Below are 18,885 nucleotides of genomic sequence, written 5' to 3' on the forward strand. Positions count from 1 at the left end.
ATGGAGGGATGAGCCTCGATGAAAATCTTGATGAAAGGGTGTTGATTTGTGTAATAGTACAATACCCTATGACGTGCATTGAACGGTTCAGTGCACTTCATTTCTCATTGGTTGGGGAACACATTTGTATCATAACTTCCCAAGTAATCAACTATACTTTATATAAATTTATAAGTGCACCTAGTGTAAGAGGGATTGTTCAACTTGAGTTCTTCATCAAGTCGTTATAATTAACACTGTTAACTGTTAAGTTTTAGACCTGATATTCTAAAAGCTTTGAAGAGTTTGCTAGCTTTTACGTTCATTTCAGTTCCTGTCAGAAAAGTGGGATCAAATTCGCAATTCTGAGGGAGGAAAAGTGAGAGAGAATACGAGCCGAAATGGAGGGAAGGAAGCAAGGAGATTAGGATGTTATGACAGACTCGATATTGAAAAGAGTTATGACTAAAATGTCAGGAGGGGGGATGAAACCTAGTTTCATAATATTGGTACGACGTATCAGCTATCTGATAAAATAAGCCGAAAAATCAAGAGTAATTTTCATGGTTCTGCCGCTGACAACATCGCTCTGTTTTGATTCTCCTCTTGTTATCCTTCAATGAATACAAATTATCGACCACAAGTCAAAATCATGATTTATTTCATATATTGTGATCAGTGATTATGAGATTCCTTTACGAGAAAGGACACCTTCTAGACCATGTCTTGCTCCCAAAAGTTGACCGCGAAACTCAGTTGGTTCGAGTGGCCAACCTCATGTAGTATCTGGGAGGCATGTGTTCGAATATCGTCCACTCTTATTCACTCTTTTAGTTCTTTTCTTTACTTTCTTTAATCGCAGCTCAAGTGCCAGGGCGGGTTATTTCTTTACTTTTATAAAGAGCTTATTAAAACCAAGTATGGAACTACTTCCTTTGAAGACAATTTTCATCTTCCGCTAATCAGTGTGGTACGAAATGTTGATGATTGATCATGATTGTACACATTGATTAGCGAGCCTTTGCGGTGACGGGAGAAGGTCAAGATGCAAGAATCAAAATACGTTCTTCCTCTTATGTGAACATCGAAAATAGCAGATCGGAAGCCGCAAGTGGTTTTATTAATGTTTTTGTCTTTCGTTTTCTTTTCTCGGGGATGATTGTGGACGTCTGTTAGAGGAATAATTCTTAAATCCGTGGTTATTAAAGTAAATTTTCAAATTTCTTCGTGTTGTCAATTACTAATGACTTACGATCTCGTAAGAACTTTATCTACTTTTCTTTCAAAGTCAGAATCTTTAAAATATTTTTAAGTAAGGAAACTACTCAATCAATCGATTACTCGGTAGCGCTGTTTATGTTAACAGAAGCTAAGCTGTTCCGAGAGACCAACTTCAAGAAAACCTTTTAAAACTTAGTAATTGATTTGTCGAGTTGCTGGCGAAGCGAAACACGAGAGCCGGTTCCTCAAGGCATTCCGATATTCGACCTGACCATGTTTCGCCATTTTGCAAAGGTTTCTTTAAATCTTGTTTTCATATTTCATAGCTTTCTTTGAATATTTTTATTCGTGGATGTAGATGGAAGATCAATCGGCTGTGACTGCAGAGGGGCCACACAAGTCACAAAAATACTATTAATAAACGGTAGTGAAAGATGCCCTATAATGACTTGTAAGCGGCGGTAGACCGCCGATAACTGACTGTTATTAAAATCGCTATTATCTATTTGAAATATCAAACGTGACGGCCGAACTGAAACATATCCCACAAGTATCCCTAAGTCGCAAATGTTAGCCGTTTTAGGACTTTTCTCGTGCACGGAGACTCTTGAGCTAATAATTCTTGCATACATACATCGTTTTAAATACCAAACACGACAGGATTCCAAAGTGCAACTGATTTCACAGTTTCCCCTCCTTCGGAAATGTTATCCGTCTTGAAACTTGTCCCTGGGCGTGGAGACTCTCTGTAGCCAAAAATTCTAGCACGTACATCGATTAAGAATCTTAACAAGTTCTAAATATACGTCAACTGTTCTATTTTTACATCCGGTCCCCCATTCAAGCGAGCACTATTCCAAAAATTGTCAAAACGGCCTAACGGATGAGACAAACGGGAACAGGTTTTAGCTGTATGTATTTGTCTAAGAGCTAACTTCATGAAAGGCCTCGTGGGTCCGACTTTTCGTCAAGATTATATTGCTTTGTATGACCTGAGATCATTTTTTATAAGTAGTCATCCAAATATTGGCATCTTCATTGCAATTACTGTATTCAACGAAAACCATTGATGGATCACCTAAAATAACGTGAATTATTCAAGTTCAGAACTAGCTGGTGAAATGCATGAAATGTTTTTGATATTTGATAAAAATATTTATACAAGTGAATTTACTGGAAATTTTGGCAATATCGAAATTTGTTTCCTTTACTTAGTTTCGTTGTTCCGATCATTTATTTTGTACATTCGCAAAAAAAGATTTGTCTTACGTACCCAAATGGTCCAACCCTTCCTAACCTCAGCCACAGGAATCTGAAGTGCGCAATTATGGGTTCGGAAAAGGTCGCGAGAATTTCACGGCAAAATAAACACGCGACATATCTTTCATTACTGCATGGATGGCTCTATTAAAGATCAATTTTGTGCATTCTTTGATAAACCAGATAACGCCAAAACATCTGTAGCCTGTGGTAGTTTTTTAGACATAAAAACCATACGCTCCAACGTAACTTCGGCATGTTGAATCGAACTCCTGTGCGATACCTTATTTATTTTGATTAATATGGGCAATTCATCATTCCAGACGTACGTTATACGAGGATTTATTTACATAGGGGTTACATAACTTTACTAATACCCTTTCCAAGGCAACCGTTTTCTGGATTGGTGAATAAAGGGGGTTGTTCCAGAAGAAACTGTGGTGCTGCGTCGGTGGGGGAGTATAACAAGATCATTTTGGGTTTATCAACTGAGTTTATTATGTAAACTGGCCACCGTAAAGGGTTTCCGAACGTTAGCCCTTCGTCAGAGCGAATGACGAAGGCTAACGCTCGAAACATCACCTTTGGTACTCTTTACGTTGGCCAATTTAAATTATCAACCCACTTCATAAAGCCAAAATTATCTTTTTCAAGACCGACCGAAAACACTCGCTAGCTTGAACTGAAAAACGTCTTAACGGGATTCGAGTCAATTGACCTTGACGTCGAAATAGAGTTGCACCTCCATGAAACTCTACTTCATTGAGTGACAAGAACGCTTTCGTCTTCTCCTTATATCAAGTCCAGCAATACTGAATGAAATGTTTCCGTTTTTTGGATATAGATTGATTAGAGTCGAATTCAATACTTTGACACGAGAGAAAAAACAAATAGATTATTATGTAAATCTAACACTTGATTAGCTATGCCGCATGTCAGTGACATAGACGGACAAACAGACGTGTTCCCGTCTGTGAAAATGACCTCATAGCATTTATTAGTTTATCGCTAAATTACGTCATTGATTCATTTGTCCAACGACGCGTAAGACGCCATCAGTACAGCGCGATACACTTATGATATCAAAGCGTCAATCTCATTTATCTTTTCAAAATCCATAAGCTTTCAGTCCTGTCTTCCGCTTTATCAAGTTATTTTACCCAGTAACAATCAGACGGAACACAGTGCTTTTGAAACTTCCTCGGATATTGATGAGCGAGCACAATTTGCTTGAATTTTAAAATAAATTTTTTAATTGGATATTATTCCCAGAGTTGTTATTGCTGGAGAATATCAGAGAGCCGGTGGGTTCTTAAGATAAACATAGTCGTTTGTAGCGTGATAAGAGTCTCATAAGAATGTTTGAAGAAAACCTGTTGGTCCATCTCAGGGTAAAACCACAGTCTTTATTTATAGTAGTACTTCCGGTGAGCGCCAGGAACGACGTGACCAAACAACTTACGAACGAGTTTCATTCCTTAATGTTTTTTTTTTCCTTTGCGGGTGCCTTAAATTGGAAACTAGGTTAGACCATAGCAGTGGGAGCCACTTCTCCTACTCTTTGCGAGAAGTGCGTGGGTTTTTTACAATCACCTGTTAACTAGTACAGAGAATTAAGATGCAACAGACATGGCTCAGAGTTTATTGTCCTAATTCCATATTTTATATCCCCCAGTTTTAAAAGTTGTTACACCAAGATGTCTGCCCTACAATCCGAAAAATTCGGTATAAATGCATGATATTGCGAGTCAATCGTCCCTATTGCGCGTTAATGTGTCAATCCCACGCGTCGTTCGATATCCTCACGTGAGTTTGTCTCAAACCCGCAACTTTTAATAGATTTCTTTCTTTATACATCGATGATAATGTAATATTATTCCACGCCCTTAAAATCGAATGATCCTGTTTGATCTGCTTTGTTATGTCCACCGAAATTAACATTCATTATGGAATTTCAAGGTCGACTTGACTGAGATGTTTTTTTCAATCATCTAAACGTTGATAAACGCCTTACAAATCACGAACCAACATTATCTAGCCTTTTAGTCATACTGCAATATTTTTTTAGCACAGCTTACATCCCCTAAAGCATCATCGAATGATTTTCCACGTAAGGTGAGAATCCTTTAGATTTGAAGTGGAATACGTAAAGTAATAACAAAGTGCGACTGGCAACGTTCCATCGAAGGTTCAACTTCCTACTTCCTCAGGAGGACGTGCGTGAGCGCACGAGCAAAACAACTCACTGCAGGAAAACTAATATTATACTTTAGACTTGACTGGCTCCTTTGTTCCTATAACTGGTGATATCAAACTATGTCGGTCACTTTTTAGAAGCACATATTGAGAAGCGATTTCACTGTGCTGCATCTTCATGTAAACTTTAATTGACCCTGGGAATTGAGCTTACACGCAAGGAAATTATCCAGAGACTTCTAGTCTCTGTTTTTCTTCTATAGCCATTCGAAATTCGATTCTAACCCTGAGTTATGAAAAAATATATGTTTGTAAAGAACCAAATGTTTCTAGTTGTTTTAAAATTTTTTTTGACGTATGCAAATTGGCTCAGTTCTAATCTGGCTAGGCTCTGGTTACAATCCAAACAAATAAACTCTGCATCGAAGAATGTTTTGAACTTCCGTTGAACAAAACAGACTGGCGATCCAAGGAAGTGGTGAAATACGACATTTGGTCCAAATACTATCAGTTTGGGGGAGACACTGAGTCATTCAAAGCAGTTTCTGCAAGAGGAGCTGATGAAATCACGATAGAGGTAATTTTAATTTAATTCTTAAAGCGCAATTCCGTCTCGATCTTTCTAGAAGTTCTTAAGCCTGAGGAAAACCAAATACGCCTTGCAAATTGCATTGTTCAATTAACTCTCTAATGTGATAAAAAGAAAGGAAAAAAGATATGGAAAGTAGTATTTTGCAAGAGCTTTATGACCCGCTATTTTCTTCGCCAGCGAATTCAAGTCGCTTTGTGACCGCTTGAATAGTAAGTTTACCCATAGGGTATTTCGATCGTACGTGATGACACACATATTGACAGCCTGTAGAAAGTTCAATGCATATCATTTTGAACTTCCCGTGCTTTGTCTTTTGAATTTGAAAGGAAATTGCTAGTCGGTAACGTTATTACTACACTTCCTTTAAAACCCAACAGCTTTTTAATTTGCAGGTTCAGTTGAACTGTGCGAAAGGAATATTCTGTGTAGCTGCTTGGAGTAAGCTGCAACGTGGTAAATATCCTGTGAACTTTCTTACATATCGGATTAGCTTAACTTAAGTAACGAGTTTGAAAGGACGCTTGTTTCTGGGTTATCATCCTGGTTCACTGTTGTTGAAATTACCTCAATCTATCTCGCAGAGAAACCTTATTCAGAGGCCAAACCACTTCGCCAAAAGAATATGACTCAACTGGGACAGCATGTGAGAACCAAAAGGTACCAAGTAGTCTGTACAAGGCGAAGAAAAGTTCACGGGGACTTTAAACTGAGATATCCTGAGAAAGTAGTGAAGAGAAAGAGGACGTCCAAACGAAGCAAAGACACAAAAGACGGTACGACTTGCGAGAAGATTGATCGAACCTTGAGGTTCTCTTATCAACAGAAAATCACACAAAAGGTAAGTCACTTAGAAAACTGTTCATTGTTACAAAACGAAGATAAATTTTCATTAACAGATATGACTAATAAAGCCTTGTAAGCTCAACAGATTTGCACAACCTCTTAGCAATGAGAATATGATGAAACAGTCCCACAATTTCTTTTCAGTACAGCCATCAGAGTACCATTTGAACAAACAACAATAAAGTTTTGAAATAACGAGAGCACTATATAGTTGTAAGAACGAGCTTTAACAGAGACTTTAATCGTGACGAAAATAGTGGGAAAGTTTCAAATATTTTGATGGGCATTTTGACAAGTGTGGCAACCTTTTTGGCTCAGGAAAATGCGGAGAAATAGGTTATAAACCTTAGATAAACATGGAGTTTTTTCCGGAGGCCACTGTTACCATAAGCGATTAATTAGAGAAGTTGAAGAGTCAAAATTAAGTAATTTGAGAAGCGTCCTTCCTCTACTGGGGAACAACTACTTTCTAATTAACATATGAAAGTTTCTGTGACCTAAACATTTCATTCAACCCTGCTTTTCCTCCAATAGAGGCGGAAAAAACGAACTTTTTCACAGATTCAACTTTATTATATTGTTCACGAAGGATTATTTGCTTTGTAAATGTATTGACCAATCAAATCATGTGATGTAGTCTAACAAATGTTGTGATTGGTTGAAAATGACATCTTTCATAAGACTTGTAAAGCATGCTGCGTGGCGTTACCTTCGACTCGTTCTGGAAACACATATAATTTGTTAACAACTTAAAAAACGAATACGTGGCCCTCTATAACCTGTCCTAAGTACCAGAGGAATAAACACAAGCACTCGACCTACTAAAGAATTGTCTACCAGAAGTTCTGCGTATACTCTCTGAACCGCAGCAACCAACTCCTGAGGGAGTTTGTCACTTTAGTAAGCAATAGATTGTCGCAAATCAATTCAGAATCTTCGTATGCAGCAATTATATATTTCCATGGTGAACTTGTGCAGTAATCAAGCAAAAAATTGCATGTGAGGCTTTCTAAATTACAGCGGCTTCTTTCAAGGGAAAGCAAAATCCCTCCCGATTCTGATAGATCAGTTATCGCTTCTCTTCAGCTCATTACTTACAGCCTCCAAAAAGAAAAAAAGAGATAAGAATTTGTCTACAAAAAGTATAGCAATTATAGGTGTTCACAAAACAAACAGGCAAGTCAAGTATGTTTACAGAAAGTACAGCAAAGAAACTGTTTCAAAATAGCCAGGAACCAAACTGTTTCATAAAAGGAGTGTAACAAATTTGATTTCATAGGTACATTGTAAAGCAATCAAATCAATCAATCTTTCTAAAAATGTACAGCAGCCCAATTTGGTCACAAAATGTTTAGTAGCCAAACGCCTTTACATAAAGTATGACAAACAACCTAGTTTGACAAGAACAACAACCACAGTTGACAAAAAAACGTGAAGCAACCAGACTTGTTCAACGAAGGTAAAGCAACCAGACTTGTTCAACGAAGGTAAAGCAACCTAAATTGTTTACAGAATGTGCAGAAACTAAGCTTGTTCAAATAAAGCACACTAACTAAACTTATTTTCAAAAAAATGCAACGACCAAACATGTCAACATAAATCATATCAAACAAATCTATTCACTGCCCTGAAAAGTGCAACAAACCTGTTCAAAATAGCAACCAAACTTGTTTAAAATAGGAGAGTGTTCAAACTTTTCTACTGATAAGGCAATCAACAAAATCCTCTTAAAAAAATACAGCAGCCAAAGTCATCCACCAAAATAATGGCAGAAAAAGAATATAAATTTGCTCATAGAGAGCACAGATACAAGCACTCTTCCGCGTGTGAAAAGAACAATACCCAACTTAAAACGCATTTGCAAAAAGTGTATGCCTGTAAGAGAACGGCAATTACACTAGTAAGCGAAAATTGCAGTTTTCAAGCATATTTATAAAATGAATAGCAATCAGAATTGCTTCTTAGAGAGAAAGCAATCAAACTCATCTGCCAAAAAGGGTAGCAACCAAATGTGCTTACTAGCAAGACAGCATGACATTGTTTACAAAAAACATAGTAAGCAGCGTTACTTATAAAAATCACAGCAGAAAAACCTCTTCTTTCGAGACAACAAACCAACTTGTCTCCAAAAGAAATAAAGCAACTAAACTTGTGTTCACAAAGTACTTGCAGTATCCAAAGCACCCTTCATAGGACACTCCATCCAACCCATCAACATAAATTACAGGGACTAAAGATTTTATGAATTCGACCACAAAAAGAGGAGTAACCATAAGCCCAAACAAAAATACAAAAGACAAACTGCTTTCCAAAAATGCAAGAACAAAACTTCTTCACGAAATAGAGCACAACTACACTAGTTGCAAAATCTACAGCAAGTGACGTTACGTACCAAAATACAACAACCAAACCCTTAAGCGACAGCAACCGCTCTTGAACCCTTCACTGGTGGAACAACTTGTCCTTGAGTTACGACGAGTCATCGAAAATAATCTTTAAAGTAAAATTTTGTTGTCGTAAATGGGAATGAAGTACTTGTTGTAAGAAAGATCGAGATAGATATCGGCTGTTTACAAACTAGAATTGTTTGTGTGTGTCGCCATGTTGAATCATATGAAGCGTTACGGAACAAAAGAGCTATTGTGTGATGATGATGGTGGAAACCTTATAAAGTCATACGAGCCAACAGTTGGCGCCCCCAAGAAATTCGAGCACTAATTTTGCTTTTCTTTGACTAAACTTTTCATACATTTCGGTTCTTATTTCCAAATTTTTGTCACGCATCTTCATAGTACAAGACGTTTTTATCATTTTAACGACAAATTGTTCTACCTTTGCGATGGACGAGCATCCCATCCAGGGGGGAGTAGTGATACTACTAGTCGCTTCATGGTAAAAAAACCGGGATAAGCTTCGGCTGAGTGGGCCACTTGGCCCGAGTAAAGCTACTTTCCTTTCATTCTATCATTGGAGGTTTCCTTTAACAAAATGAAGAGCAATTAACTCGTCTTCATAAAAAAGTGCCACCAGACATACTTCTACAAATTACACCAAAAAGCTTTGCTCACAAAAAGTACAGCTACTGAATAAATCTGCGGAAAGTACGGATGAAAACAGTGAACCAACATTTTTTAACAAGAGTTTTACAACTAAACTATCAAACCCTCAGAAAAAGAGAGGACAGGAGCCATAAGTTAAGAAGGAACCAAAGCTTTTTACAGTACGTAGAGTTATACTGTAAATATGTCTATAAAATGTACAGAGACCAAAATTTTGCACCAAATCTAGGGCAACTAACGTAGTCAACAGCAATGTAAGGTCCCACTAAAAGTATAACAACCAAACATGTTGATATACAGTAAGTATATCAACAAAAGTTTCCAAAACTTTAACTGCCAAACTAGCTCAAAATTATAACGTATAGCCTCAGTTTGAAGTTGTCTACAAATGCATGGCAACCAAAGCTTGTTTTAGAATGTAGAAACCAAAAAGTGCATATAAAGAGTTTGGGTCTGAGTCTTGAAGGGTCATATCACCCCGGATCAAATGGAACCCCAAGTTATACAATGTTATAGAAAGACCATTTTATTTTTTATCTTAGAAGTGAAATAGTGTGATTATACTTTTTATGATGCTTTCAAGAGGTAAAAATAATCCGTAAATTCGAAAAGCAGGGGACGTTTGCGCTATTTAACTTAACCAACTTTGTTTACAAAGACAGAAAACAACAGCAAAACGTTAATACTGTAAGCGATATTACGAGATACTCCGAGACGAAAGAGACCATCATAATCTATGAGGTGACGATGGTAAATCCAGAACTCGTTGAAATTGAAGTGAAATAATGTTCTCTCTGCAAATATCGTCTGAACAACAGCAAGCGTTTTTTCTGAGCTTATTTGATTTGGTTGCCGGTTGTTTGTCTGACTGAATGGCCGGTTAATTGATCGAGTGGCTTACTGACTAACTGATAGACTGACCCAATGGCTGACTGGCCAACTGTTCGCCTGACTGTAGTTGGTCTGTAGATAGGTGTTCATTAAAGCTGCTGTTGGCTCCTTGGAGTGAGAATTTAATTACGGCAGTGACTGATATATACACAATATACAATACAATTTGTTCGCCATTCAAAGAGTGACATTATCACAAATATCATAATATAATTATAAATTTAAGGTGGAGTACATTACCAGATAAACAAGTTGACAATACCTTTTAAATAACGATATTATAATGGATGCAAGACAGCCTTCAGAAACCAGGGGCTTATATTTATCGTTGAATGCGTAATGCAATTCACTTAGCGATCTTTCAAATATTTATTACAGGTTCCCCGCCAAAGGTTTGTTTACAAGCTGAGTAAACACTCAAGCAACATTGAACCAGAAATGAGCGCTTCTCGCCGATCTAAATCATCACCATTTGACAGCCACGCTGGATTCTCTTCCGTAAATTCGTTAAGCTCCACTATTTCGCCTGTGGGGAAGTCGTCGCACCAGTCAGTCATGCCTCTCTCTCACTGTCCTCACTGCTTATGTCCAAGGTTTCTGTCTGCAACTAAATCGAGTGGAGGTAACGGAAGGATAATGGTCAATGGGCGCCCATCACAGAAGGAAGCGGATTTACCTCTTCTTCCAGCTTCGGCGCGTTCAATCCCCGTATCCGTCATTCAGAGGATCAGTTTTTTATGAAAGACTCAATTCTTACAATAACCAACGTATGACTAATGTTCTTTAGCCGAAACTTTAACCTTCCTGATGAAATTTTGCAGTAAACAATCGTAATGACTAAAAAACTTTTTTTAAAAATAATAAATAATAAATTTAATTTCTTCACGTATCTCGTTACTTTCTCATCGACATCCTGAGCAATATTACCTTAATCCTTAAACTCCAGCGTCATATTGCAAATTCTCCATACTGTTACCTATAAATTTCCTGAGAATTTGTCCGACAATCAAGGGCTTCTTGAGTTTACAATCATTTCCTTTATTCTCACTCCGCATTGCTTGATTCAGGTTTGATGTTGTTGGGAGAAATTGGATGCTTATCGTTCTTAGGGGTTACAAGCTTTCGTTAACCTTATATGAAGAAGGCCACCTCCGCTGATCATGAACGTAGATGTTCCTAGATTTTTGGAGCAAACTATTTTCACCCTATCAAGTTACTAGTTAGATGAGCAATGTATGTATTTTTTAAACGCCCCCGCCCGTGTTTTTCCTGGTACAATAAGCCATGAAAGTGGGTGCACTAAGTAAGAAGTCTTTCGAATTAGTGTTCCTCAGTTTAGTGTCGTATACGTCACACGGTGTGTCTCAAGTTCATTTTCAGTCATTAAAAATATTAATTGCTTCTCTTAATGTTGTTGATTCACATTTTGATCTTAATATGATTTTTGAATTATGCATTTGCGCCCTTGAGGAAAGATCTCGAGAAAAGCTACGCTTTTTCACCTTTTTATCAAATGGTTATTTCAATGACTACCATAATTTTAATGATTACCAGTAGAAACGTTGGAGACACACGTCACGGTGGAGCCAGAGTCACGTTGTCTCATACCACTGTCTAGTTGAGCCGGCTTCTTAGCTCACCGACCTTAAAACTTTTGTTGGATCATTTAGCACTCTCATCAGGATCCGTATAATCACGAAAGTGTCGGCCGAATATTTCGATTGAGGTGAGTTGATAAATACAAATCTAAAAGTAAGGAATGAGGTTTTTTACGAAATAAGTTTGAATGAAGCTAGTTGAGCCGGCTAGGTAGCTCACCGGTCTCAAAATTTTTGTGGGATCATTTAGGACTCTCATTAGGATCTGTATAGTCACGAAAGTGTCGGCCAAATACTTCGATTCAGGTGAGTTGATAAATACAAAAGTGAAAATACGGGGACGTAGGGATGTAGAAAACGTTCGAGTTCGGCAGGAGGATTCAAACGCCAAATTTTCCGATTTCCGCGTTTTGATACTCAACCTTTTTATACATACAAACTTGTTTGATTAGTGTCCTGCATACGGCTAGGCAAGGATCGGGGTTGTCGAAAGCGTGATTCTCGATGAAAAAGTCATGTAAATTAGTTCTACCGTCATACCCATCTCTGTTGAGTCTCTGAGATGTTTTTCTCTATCCATGATTGGCCGAGTGTAAATTATATGAACTAAGAGACTTTAGTTTAGCTGTCAGTAAAATATTTTCAAGAGAATCATACCTATAAAATTGGAGGAAACACGTTTCTAAACAGGAGCGGTTACCGTGGAACCTCTTTGTTATTCTAAAACAAAGCCGCAGTCCCTAAAGTAATCTTTTGTTTCCGCAATCGTTTTATTTGTCCGTAAATTGAATGCTCGATGAATGACAGTTCCTGAGAAAACTTCCGTCAAGACGCCAAAATCTTAGCATAACAATTCTAAAGCGGTCGCTCCTGTATTTCTGAATGATTCAGGTCAAATATTGATATTATTACCATTAAACTAATTTGTTAAGTCTGCTCAAAATTCGAAAGTTAACAAGACCAGCTTGTGTTTACACATATACATACATGTACACCCGGTTTAAGAAACATTGCAGATTGGAAAAACATATCTTAAATTTACATTCTATTTCTTTTCATGAAACAGTTGATGGACCATGCCTGTATATTCCACATCTAAGGAGTAATACCTTATCTGTTGTTGTTTAAGCTCACTGTGAATATCAATGTTCTTTTACACTACTGAATTTTACATCGTATATAAAACGACAAAAGAACAAATCAGAATGAAAAAAGCTGCAGCTTTATTTTTCTTTTACCCATCAATTCTTACTCTTCTCAATGCCTGCTGCATTTTATTAGCTCTGATATTCGCTGGTGTATCATACAGCTATACTTATCCCTATGATTTATTCTGTCAGCACCTTTTTAATTGAAAAAGGAAAGGAATATTTATTTTATCTATATTTTCAAATTGAAAAACTTTTAAAAACAGGTGTATATATATATATATATATATATTTATATATTTGTATATATATACATTCAGATGTATAGGTTTCAAAGGAATATATTTCAAATACCTTGCCTAGACTTAAACTCAGAGACTATTGGATAATTTTTTGCAGTTCTTTGGGCGAACAATTTCTGATTTCTAAATGTAAGTCCAACTGAGGTACAGAACCTAAATGTTATGTTTATTGTGGCACCAGAGAGATGGGCAACTATCAGACAGCTAATCATATAACCAATATATCAATGGAACCTTATTCATAGGTTACATAATCCAAATATTTTTCTATTCCTCAATACCCTAGGAAAAACATTATTGTAATGAATCAGCAAAAAGAAGTTCCTTTCACCAGAAGAGCTCTGAAGAGAGTCAGTGAAGCTAACTCAAAAGAATATGAATTTTCTATTGTCACCTACAACATCCTTGCTGATTATTGGATACAACAGAGTTCAGGGAAAGAAGACTCTTACAACTATTGCCCAAAGGAATACATGATCAGAACAAATGGAAGAGCCTCACATCGTCATGTACTGCTTATGGCTGAGGTACAAAAAGCAGTTTCAATTTTTAATATTTCTTGACCCACAGAGAGCTAGTTATCTTGGGCAGACTACTATTAATTCCTTATGAAGTAAATACTTAGTAAAACCTCGCAGAATACCAACAAAATAATACTACAAATGCTAGAACATAATTTTTTATGCTGTAGTTGAAAGTTACTCATGTTACCTCATGATTTTAAGTGTGAAAATTTTGAGCACTTTGTTATAGCTCTTGATGTCTTTCAAAGGTGTGTGCATGTATAGAATGTGTCTTCATGTACATGTATTTCAAAGATTGTGATAGCAAGGTGACTTGGGTTGCTAGTCTTAATTAGAAAGGAATGAAAAGGGACTGCATGATACAGGATCCTGGTTTTTTCAAATATTTGAAGGTTTTCTGATGAAACCCACCTTACAACCATAAAACACAGTTTACACAACTTCTTTTAAATTTATGTGCAGTTATTTTGTTTCTTTACAACTTTGTTTATCTAACGCCCCATCTTTGGTACCATATTTCTATGTTAGTTTCACTTTGTTTACAAATTATATAAATTTCCATCTATTGAGGTACTTATTGGTTTTGTGTGTTTCTGTGTGCTGCTCCTCATTGTGATGCATGCATTAAATGTTTTTCATATTTTACATTTTACATTTTGTTTATCTAACACCCCATCTTTGGTACCATATTTCTATGTTAGTTTCACTTTGTTTACAAATTATATAAATTTCCATCTATTGAGGTACTTATTGGTTTTGTTTGTTTCTGTGTGCTGCTCCTCATTGTGATGCATGCATTTAATGTTTTTCATATTTTACATTTAACACTTTAACTCCTATGCGTGACCAAAATAGAATTTCTCCTTACAATATTATCACAATATCAAGCAGACAAGTGATGAGAATAAAGAAAAATATCAGTTAGGGGATTGTAAATTGATCTAATACCAAATTCTCCAAACTAACATCACAAAAACTGTATGGCAGACAGTAAGGAGAATTACTAATGAGATCTTGGGGGTTTAAGGGTCAATATTTTGTTTATTAGATAAGGCATATATTGCACTAAATGCCTGTTTTGAAAAACAAATTCTAATCATTTATGTACTAGTGAGTCAAAATTTTCACCAGTCCTACCTGGTCCTGCGTGTGTCTAAACAATTTTTTCTTTATTATTTAGTTAAGATGGCTTGACAGTGATATCATCTGCTTGCAAGAGGTTGATACATCTTACTTCAATGAGATTCTGAAAGAGGAATTATCTGAGCTGGGTTATGAAGGTCTTTTTGCAAAGAAGTGTATGGGGATCCCAGAAGGGGAGGCACTGTTTTTTAAGAAGAACAAGTTTTACCTCCAAGAAACAAAGACAGTTTATTTGAATGACATGGCAGAGTGCACCTTTCAGCATACTGAGATACCTCTGTTTTGGGAGGTTGCATTACTTGCTACATTGAGGCACAAACTTAGTGATTCTCTTCTAGTATTGTGTAAGTTATTTATTTGAATTCATGAAAATATGATATCAGCATAAATCATATGAGAATAATTACATTTAAATATATAATAATAACAAGAATAGCCTTTTAATGGTGACTGATATTTTAACTGATACAGATAGTTGTTGCATGTATGCATTTCTCGGTAATTGTGAAGAACAGCTCCCCTCAGGACAGATTGCTGACAGCCGGCCAACAGATTACCAACAGTTGGCCAACAGATTACCAACAGTCAGCCGATAGATAACCAACAGTCAGCTGTTCTTCACAATTACCCATTTCTCTTTTCAGTTCCATTCAATCTAAAGTCATAGAACTTTTTGAGAGCATTGGAAAAACTGGACTGTGGGAATAGAATTTCATTTGTTTAAAAGTTGTTGGTTGAATACATTTTTTAACCTTCATCTCTAATGTTTCTTTCCTGTCAGGGCGTATTGCTTTTAAAAATTGTAATAAAATTATCATGTTGATAACTTGAAACTGTTAGATGTGCAGTAACATAAATACAAGGTGCTAAGAATGAGTAAATGATCATTAACATAGATTGAATAATCATTATGGTAAAGGTTTCTTTAACCTCATAAGTTTCACTTAACAATTTTGCACAATTAAACTATAAATATAGAATTGAGGTATTCAATAGTAAATTTACATCTTCTAGATAAAGCACTGTACATATATGTGACTTTTCACTTGTAGCATAAAAAATTTCCTACCTTTTGATCTTAAAGAGGGAGTAATAATGATGAAAATTATGATAAAAATGATGATTGTCACAATGTTGAGTTGGCCAGTAATTAGATCTTTGGGGAAGAGCCTCTCTATGGTGGATCAGTCTTTTCCGGCAAAATGTTAAGAAACATGTGTATGTACATTAATTTTATTTGGTTGTAAACTCTAGCTGAATGGAAATGTTATACTATTTTGTTATACTGAAATCTGTGCCAGGTGTACATCTACATGTAATATACAAGTTGTACCAAGTACTGACAACATCCTTTCCTTTTGCCTTCCCCAGTGATAGCCTAATTAATCCCCTCTTTTGCTTTAACCTTGAAGGTGTAACACATATACGATGGGGAGACTTGAAAGAAACTGTTTCCCAAGTTTGTCAAATAGCAATGGTCACCAAAGCCCTTTATGATATGGTTTCATCACTGCAGGAGTCTGACGGTAATAGAGTGGCACACATTCTTTGTGGAGACTTCAATATTGAGCCTCAATTTCCTGCCTACAAGCTTCTGGTAGAGGGAAAACTGACAGATAAAGAGATCAACACTCTGAAGGGTTATGATTACATAAGATGGGGTCGTGACACATACATGGAGAAAACATTGCAGGTATGGGGTAGTACATGAATCTAAATTGCACAAACCATGAAAATGTCTCACTGAATTCACTAATTACTGCATAAAGTAGAGGAATTGTAAATTCAGTTGGTAGATATCAGATTTTGTTTGTAAATGTCTTACTTGGGCTCTCAATTCAAAGAAACTCTGTCTTAGGCACCAAACCTAACAAGCAGAAAAAACATAAGCAGCCAAATTAGTGACCTATGGTGATTTTGGGCATTAAGTGACCTCCCTGGAAATTCTTCTCATTAGCAGCCTTTAAGAGAAAAATTGAGTCTTCAAAAAGTGTAAAGTTGTGTTATTCATTCTATTGCAAGAAACCTTTAATACCACGATAAGTATTATGATACTATCACCCATGTGTTTTACAATACAGCTGTTACCGGATCAAGTGTCACTTTTACACAAGACTGAGGCACAACTCAAAAATCCACTTGTCAACTTGCAAAGTGCCTACAAGAGCATAATGGTAAGTCTGTAAAAGTAATGGATAAATAATAGTTATTAAATGAATGTCAACAATTACTTTACACAACTCAGTTGATTTTTGGTTATTGAAATAAAACTTACTTGTGAAATACCCTGCCACATATCCCAGAGGATCTTCTTGTACATCAGGTTTGCTCACTCCTTAACAAGTTAGCATGTAAACATTCAACTATGACACAAACCATCAACTTCATTATTGGGACACATTTATTTTACAACATTACTTACTTAAATAAATGACAAACTCTAGGGTGCAGAACCTCAGTGTACTAACCATGAAGGACCTGAATGTGTGTGGACTCTGGACTTTATATGGTTTGACTCTAGGACTCTAGAGGTCACTGCGGCTTTAGAGACAGTTCCACCTTCTGATATTGAGCCATATACTGGCCTGCCTAATAAGTATTTTCCCTCAGATCATTTGTCACTTAAAGCATACTTCAAGTTTGCCTCTATGAAAAACAAGAATGAGTTTTAACATAGATCTTGCATGGAGTAGAATATTGTGTCGAAATATAGAGGGATTGTGCATCTGAATTTTCTCACATTTTATAATGAAGAGGCAGATATTTGAAATTTTAACAGGATCAGGCTAATTTTGTGTTAGCTTTGGTTTTACTTGATATACACTGTGTTGAAAATCAGTTTGTTTCTCGCACGATTGTCGTTAAGTGAGAAAATATTAAGCACAATTTGATTAGATCTTAACTGATGATACTTTTAGATATTATAATTCAACAATAATTACTAAATGAACCTGATGTAAATAAGATGATAAAAGTCAACTCAAGAGGATTGCAGCCAAATTGAATGTATCTATTTTTTAGCTAGTGTTTTTGATTCGCTGTCCATGTTTCCCAACATCCCTTCTTTGTCTATTCCATATATTCAGTGTTTCCTAAGCATTCTCAGCATTTGCATAAATTTGGTTTTATTGGACTTTTTACTTTCAATCGTCGGGAAATGACGTATTCATCGTGAACTAAGGCCAACCTCACTAAATCTATCCACGGAATAGACTTGACCTGAATTTGGTAGCTGGCACTTAATTTCTCTATTACTGGCGAGTGTTAGGGAGCGGCACCACTTTTCATTACAACCCAAAGAAAATTCAGGTTTTCTCGCAAGATAGCAAGCATACGCAGTTGGTCGGTTTTCATCGTCTGGGATATTCATGCTTTCGATGACGTCATGTAGAATTGCACGTGGATTCGGCTTTGTTCTAGTTTCTCAAAATTTTGTCACAAGACAAGTACAAGCTCAAAACGCCTTAAGCAGATAAAGAGTAAAATTAGTCAGGATTTACAATTTGGTTGAACATTTTAGAGTGTCAAAAGTTTACTTAATCAATAGTTAATTATTTACCTAGTTAAAAAATCAGTACTACTGAAATACTAATTAAGAAAAAAAGAAAGTTCTTGATTCATAATAACAATAACGAAAAAATTAGCATAGACCTTGTCAAAAAAAATAAGTAGACAATTTCTTGCGAAACACTGATAAGGTGTTAGACTCCCTAATGTTAGGAGTTAGTTAGTTCATTCCATGAGCAACAAACCCGAATTAAAAATGAATTCTTAAAGATTCTGTTGGAATAAAAGGGACATTACGTGTAAGGTAAGCAACCGCATTTCTTAAAGGCTTGTTGCAAAATCGAAAATCTTATATATATATATATATATGTATATTATTAAAACATTTAGAAAAGAATACTACTATGATGTAGTAAAGGTTAAGAAATATAAGTTGCTCAGAATACTCCTTGCCGAGAATTCATGGCCATGCACTGAATTTGTACTAAGCTGGTAATATTTTTATTAGTGTATGGCGACCATACCACACTGGCATATTCTAGACGTGACCGCACCCAATTGATGTAAACAAAATTTTTTAGTTCTAATTTTAGTTATATCTTGCATGCATCCTTTGAGCTCA

The 18,885-nt window shown here is 36.2% G+C and overlaps 2 protein-coding genes across 5 annotated transcripts in view; both read left to right on the top strand.

Annotated features, from left to right (window-relative positions):
* The first annotated feature begins 5,646 nt into the window (after positions 1–5,646).
* LOC113678525 (uncharacterized) lies at positions 5,647–10,930 on the top strand. The gene is made up of 3 exons (XM_089206208.1): positions 5,647–5,701; positions 5,830–6,086; positions 10,420–10,930. Exons 2-3 carry the CDS (start codon positions 5,871–5,873, stop codon positions 10,780–10,782), a joined length of 579 nt encoding a protein of 192 aa, XP_089062334.1. The 5' UTR covers positions 5,647–5,701; positions 5,830–5,870; the 3' UTR covers positions 10,783–10,930.
* Positions 10,931–10,987: 57 nt separating this feature from the next.
* Positions 10,988–18,885, top strand: part of LOC113678524 (uncharacterized) — a 28,693-nt gene continuing 20,795 nt past the window's right edge. The window contains exons 1-6 of one of the 4 annotated variants that reach the window (XM_027195415.2): positions 10,988–11,767; positions 13,376–13,616; positions 14,794–15,100; positions 16,169–16,449; positions 16,838–16,930; positions 17,201–18,708. In XM_027195415.2, the coding sequence (XP_027051216.2) occupies positions 13,392–13,616; positions 14,794–15,100; positions 16,169–16,449; positions 16,838–16,930; positions 17,201–17,428 (1,134 nt within the window). In that variant the 5' untranslated portion in view covers positions 10,988–11,767; positions 13,376–13,391 and the 3' untranslated portion in view covers positions 17,429–18,708. Of the gene's footprint in view, positions 11,768–12,241; positions 12,385–12,419; positions 12,531–13,375; positions 13,617–14,793; positions 15,101–16,168; positions 16,450–16,837; positions 16,931–17,200; positions 18,709–18,885 lie in introns of those variants that run through there. The other 3 variants (XM_089206196.1, XM_027195416.2, XM_089206197.1) reach the window with 3 other exon arrangements.

This window comes from Pocillopora damicornis, chromosome 5, assembly GCF_964200805.1.
Source record: "Pocillopora damicornis chromosome 5, jaPocDami1.2, whole genome shotgun sequence".
NCBI classification, from domain to species: domain Eukaryota; kingdom Metazoa; phylum Cnidaria; class Anthozoa; order Scleractinia; family Pocilloporidae; genus Pocillopora; species Pocillopora damicornis.

Excerpts from the sequence above, each read along its gene's own strand:
- LOC113678525 (XM_089206208.1), top strand. The coding sequence starts at position 5,871 with ATGACTCAACTGGGACAGCATGTGAGAACCAAAAGGTACCAAGTAGTC. Across the intron at positions 6,087-10,419 it reads AACAGAAAATCACACAAAAG|GTTCCCCGCCAAAGGTTTGT; the intron begins GTAAGTCACTTA and ends TATTTATTACAG.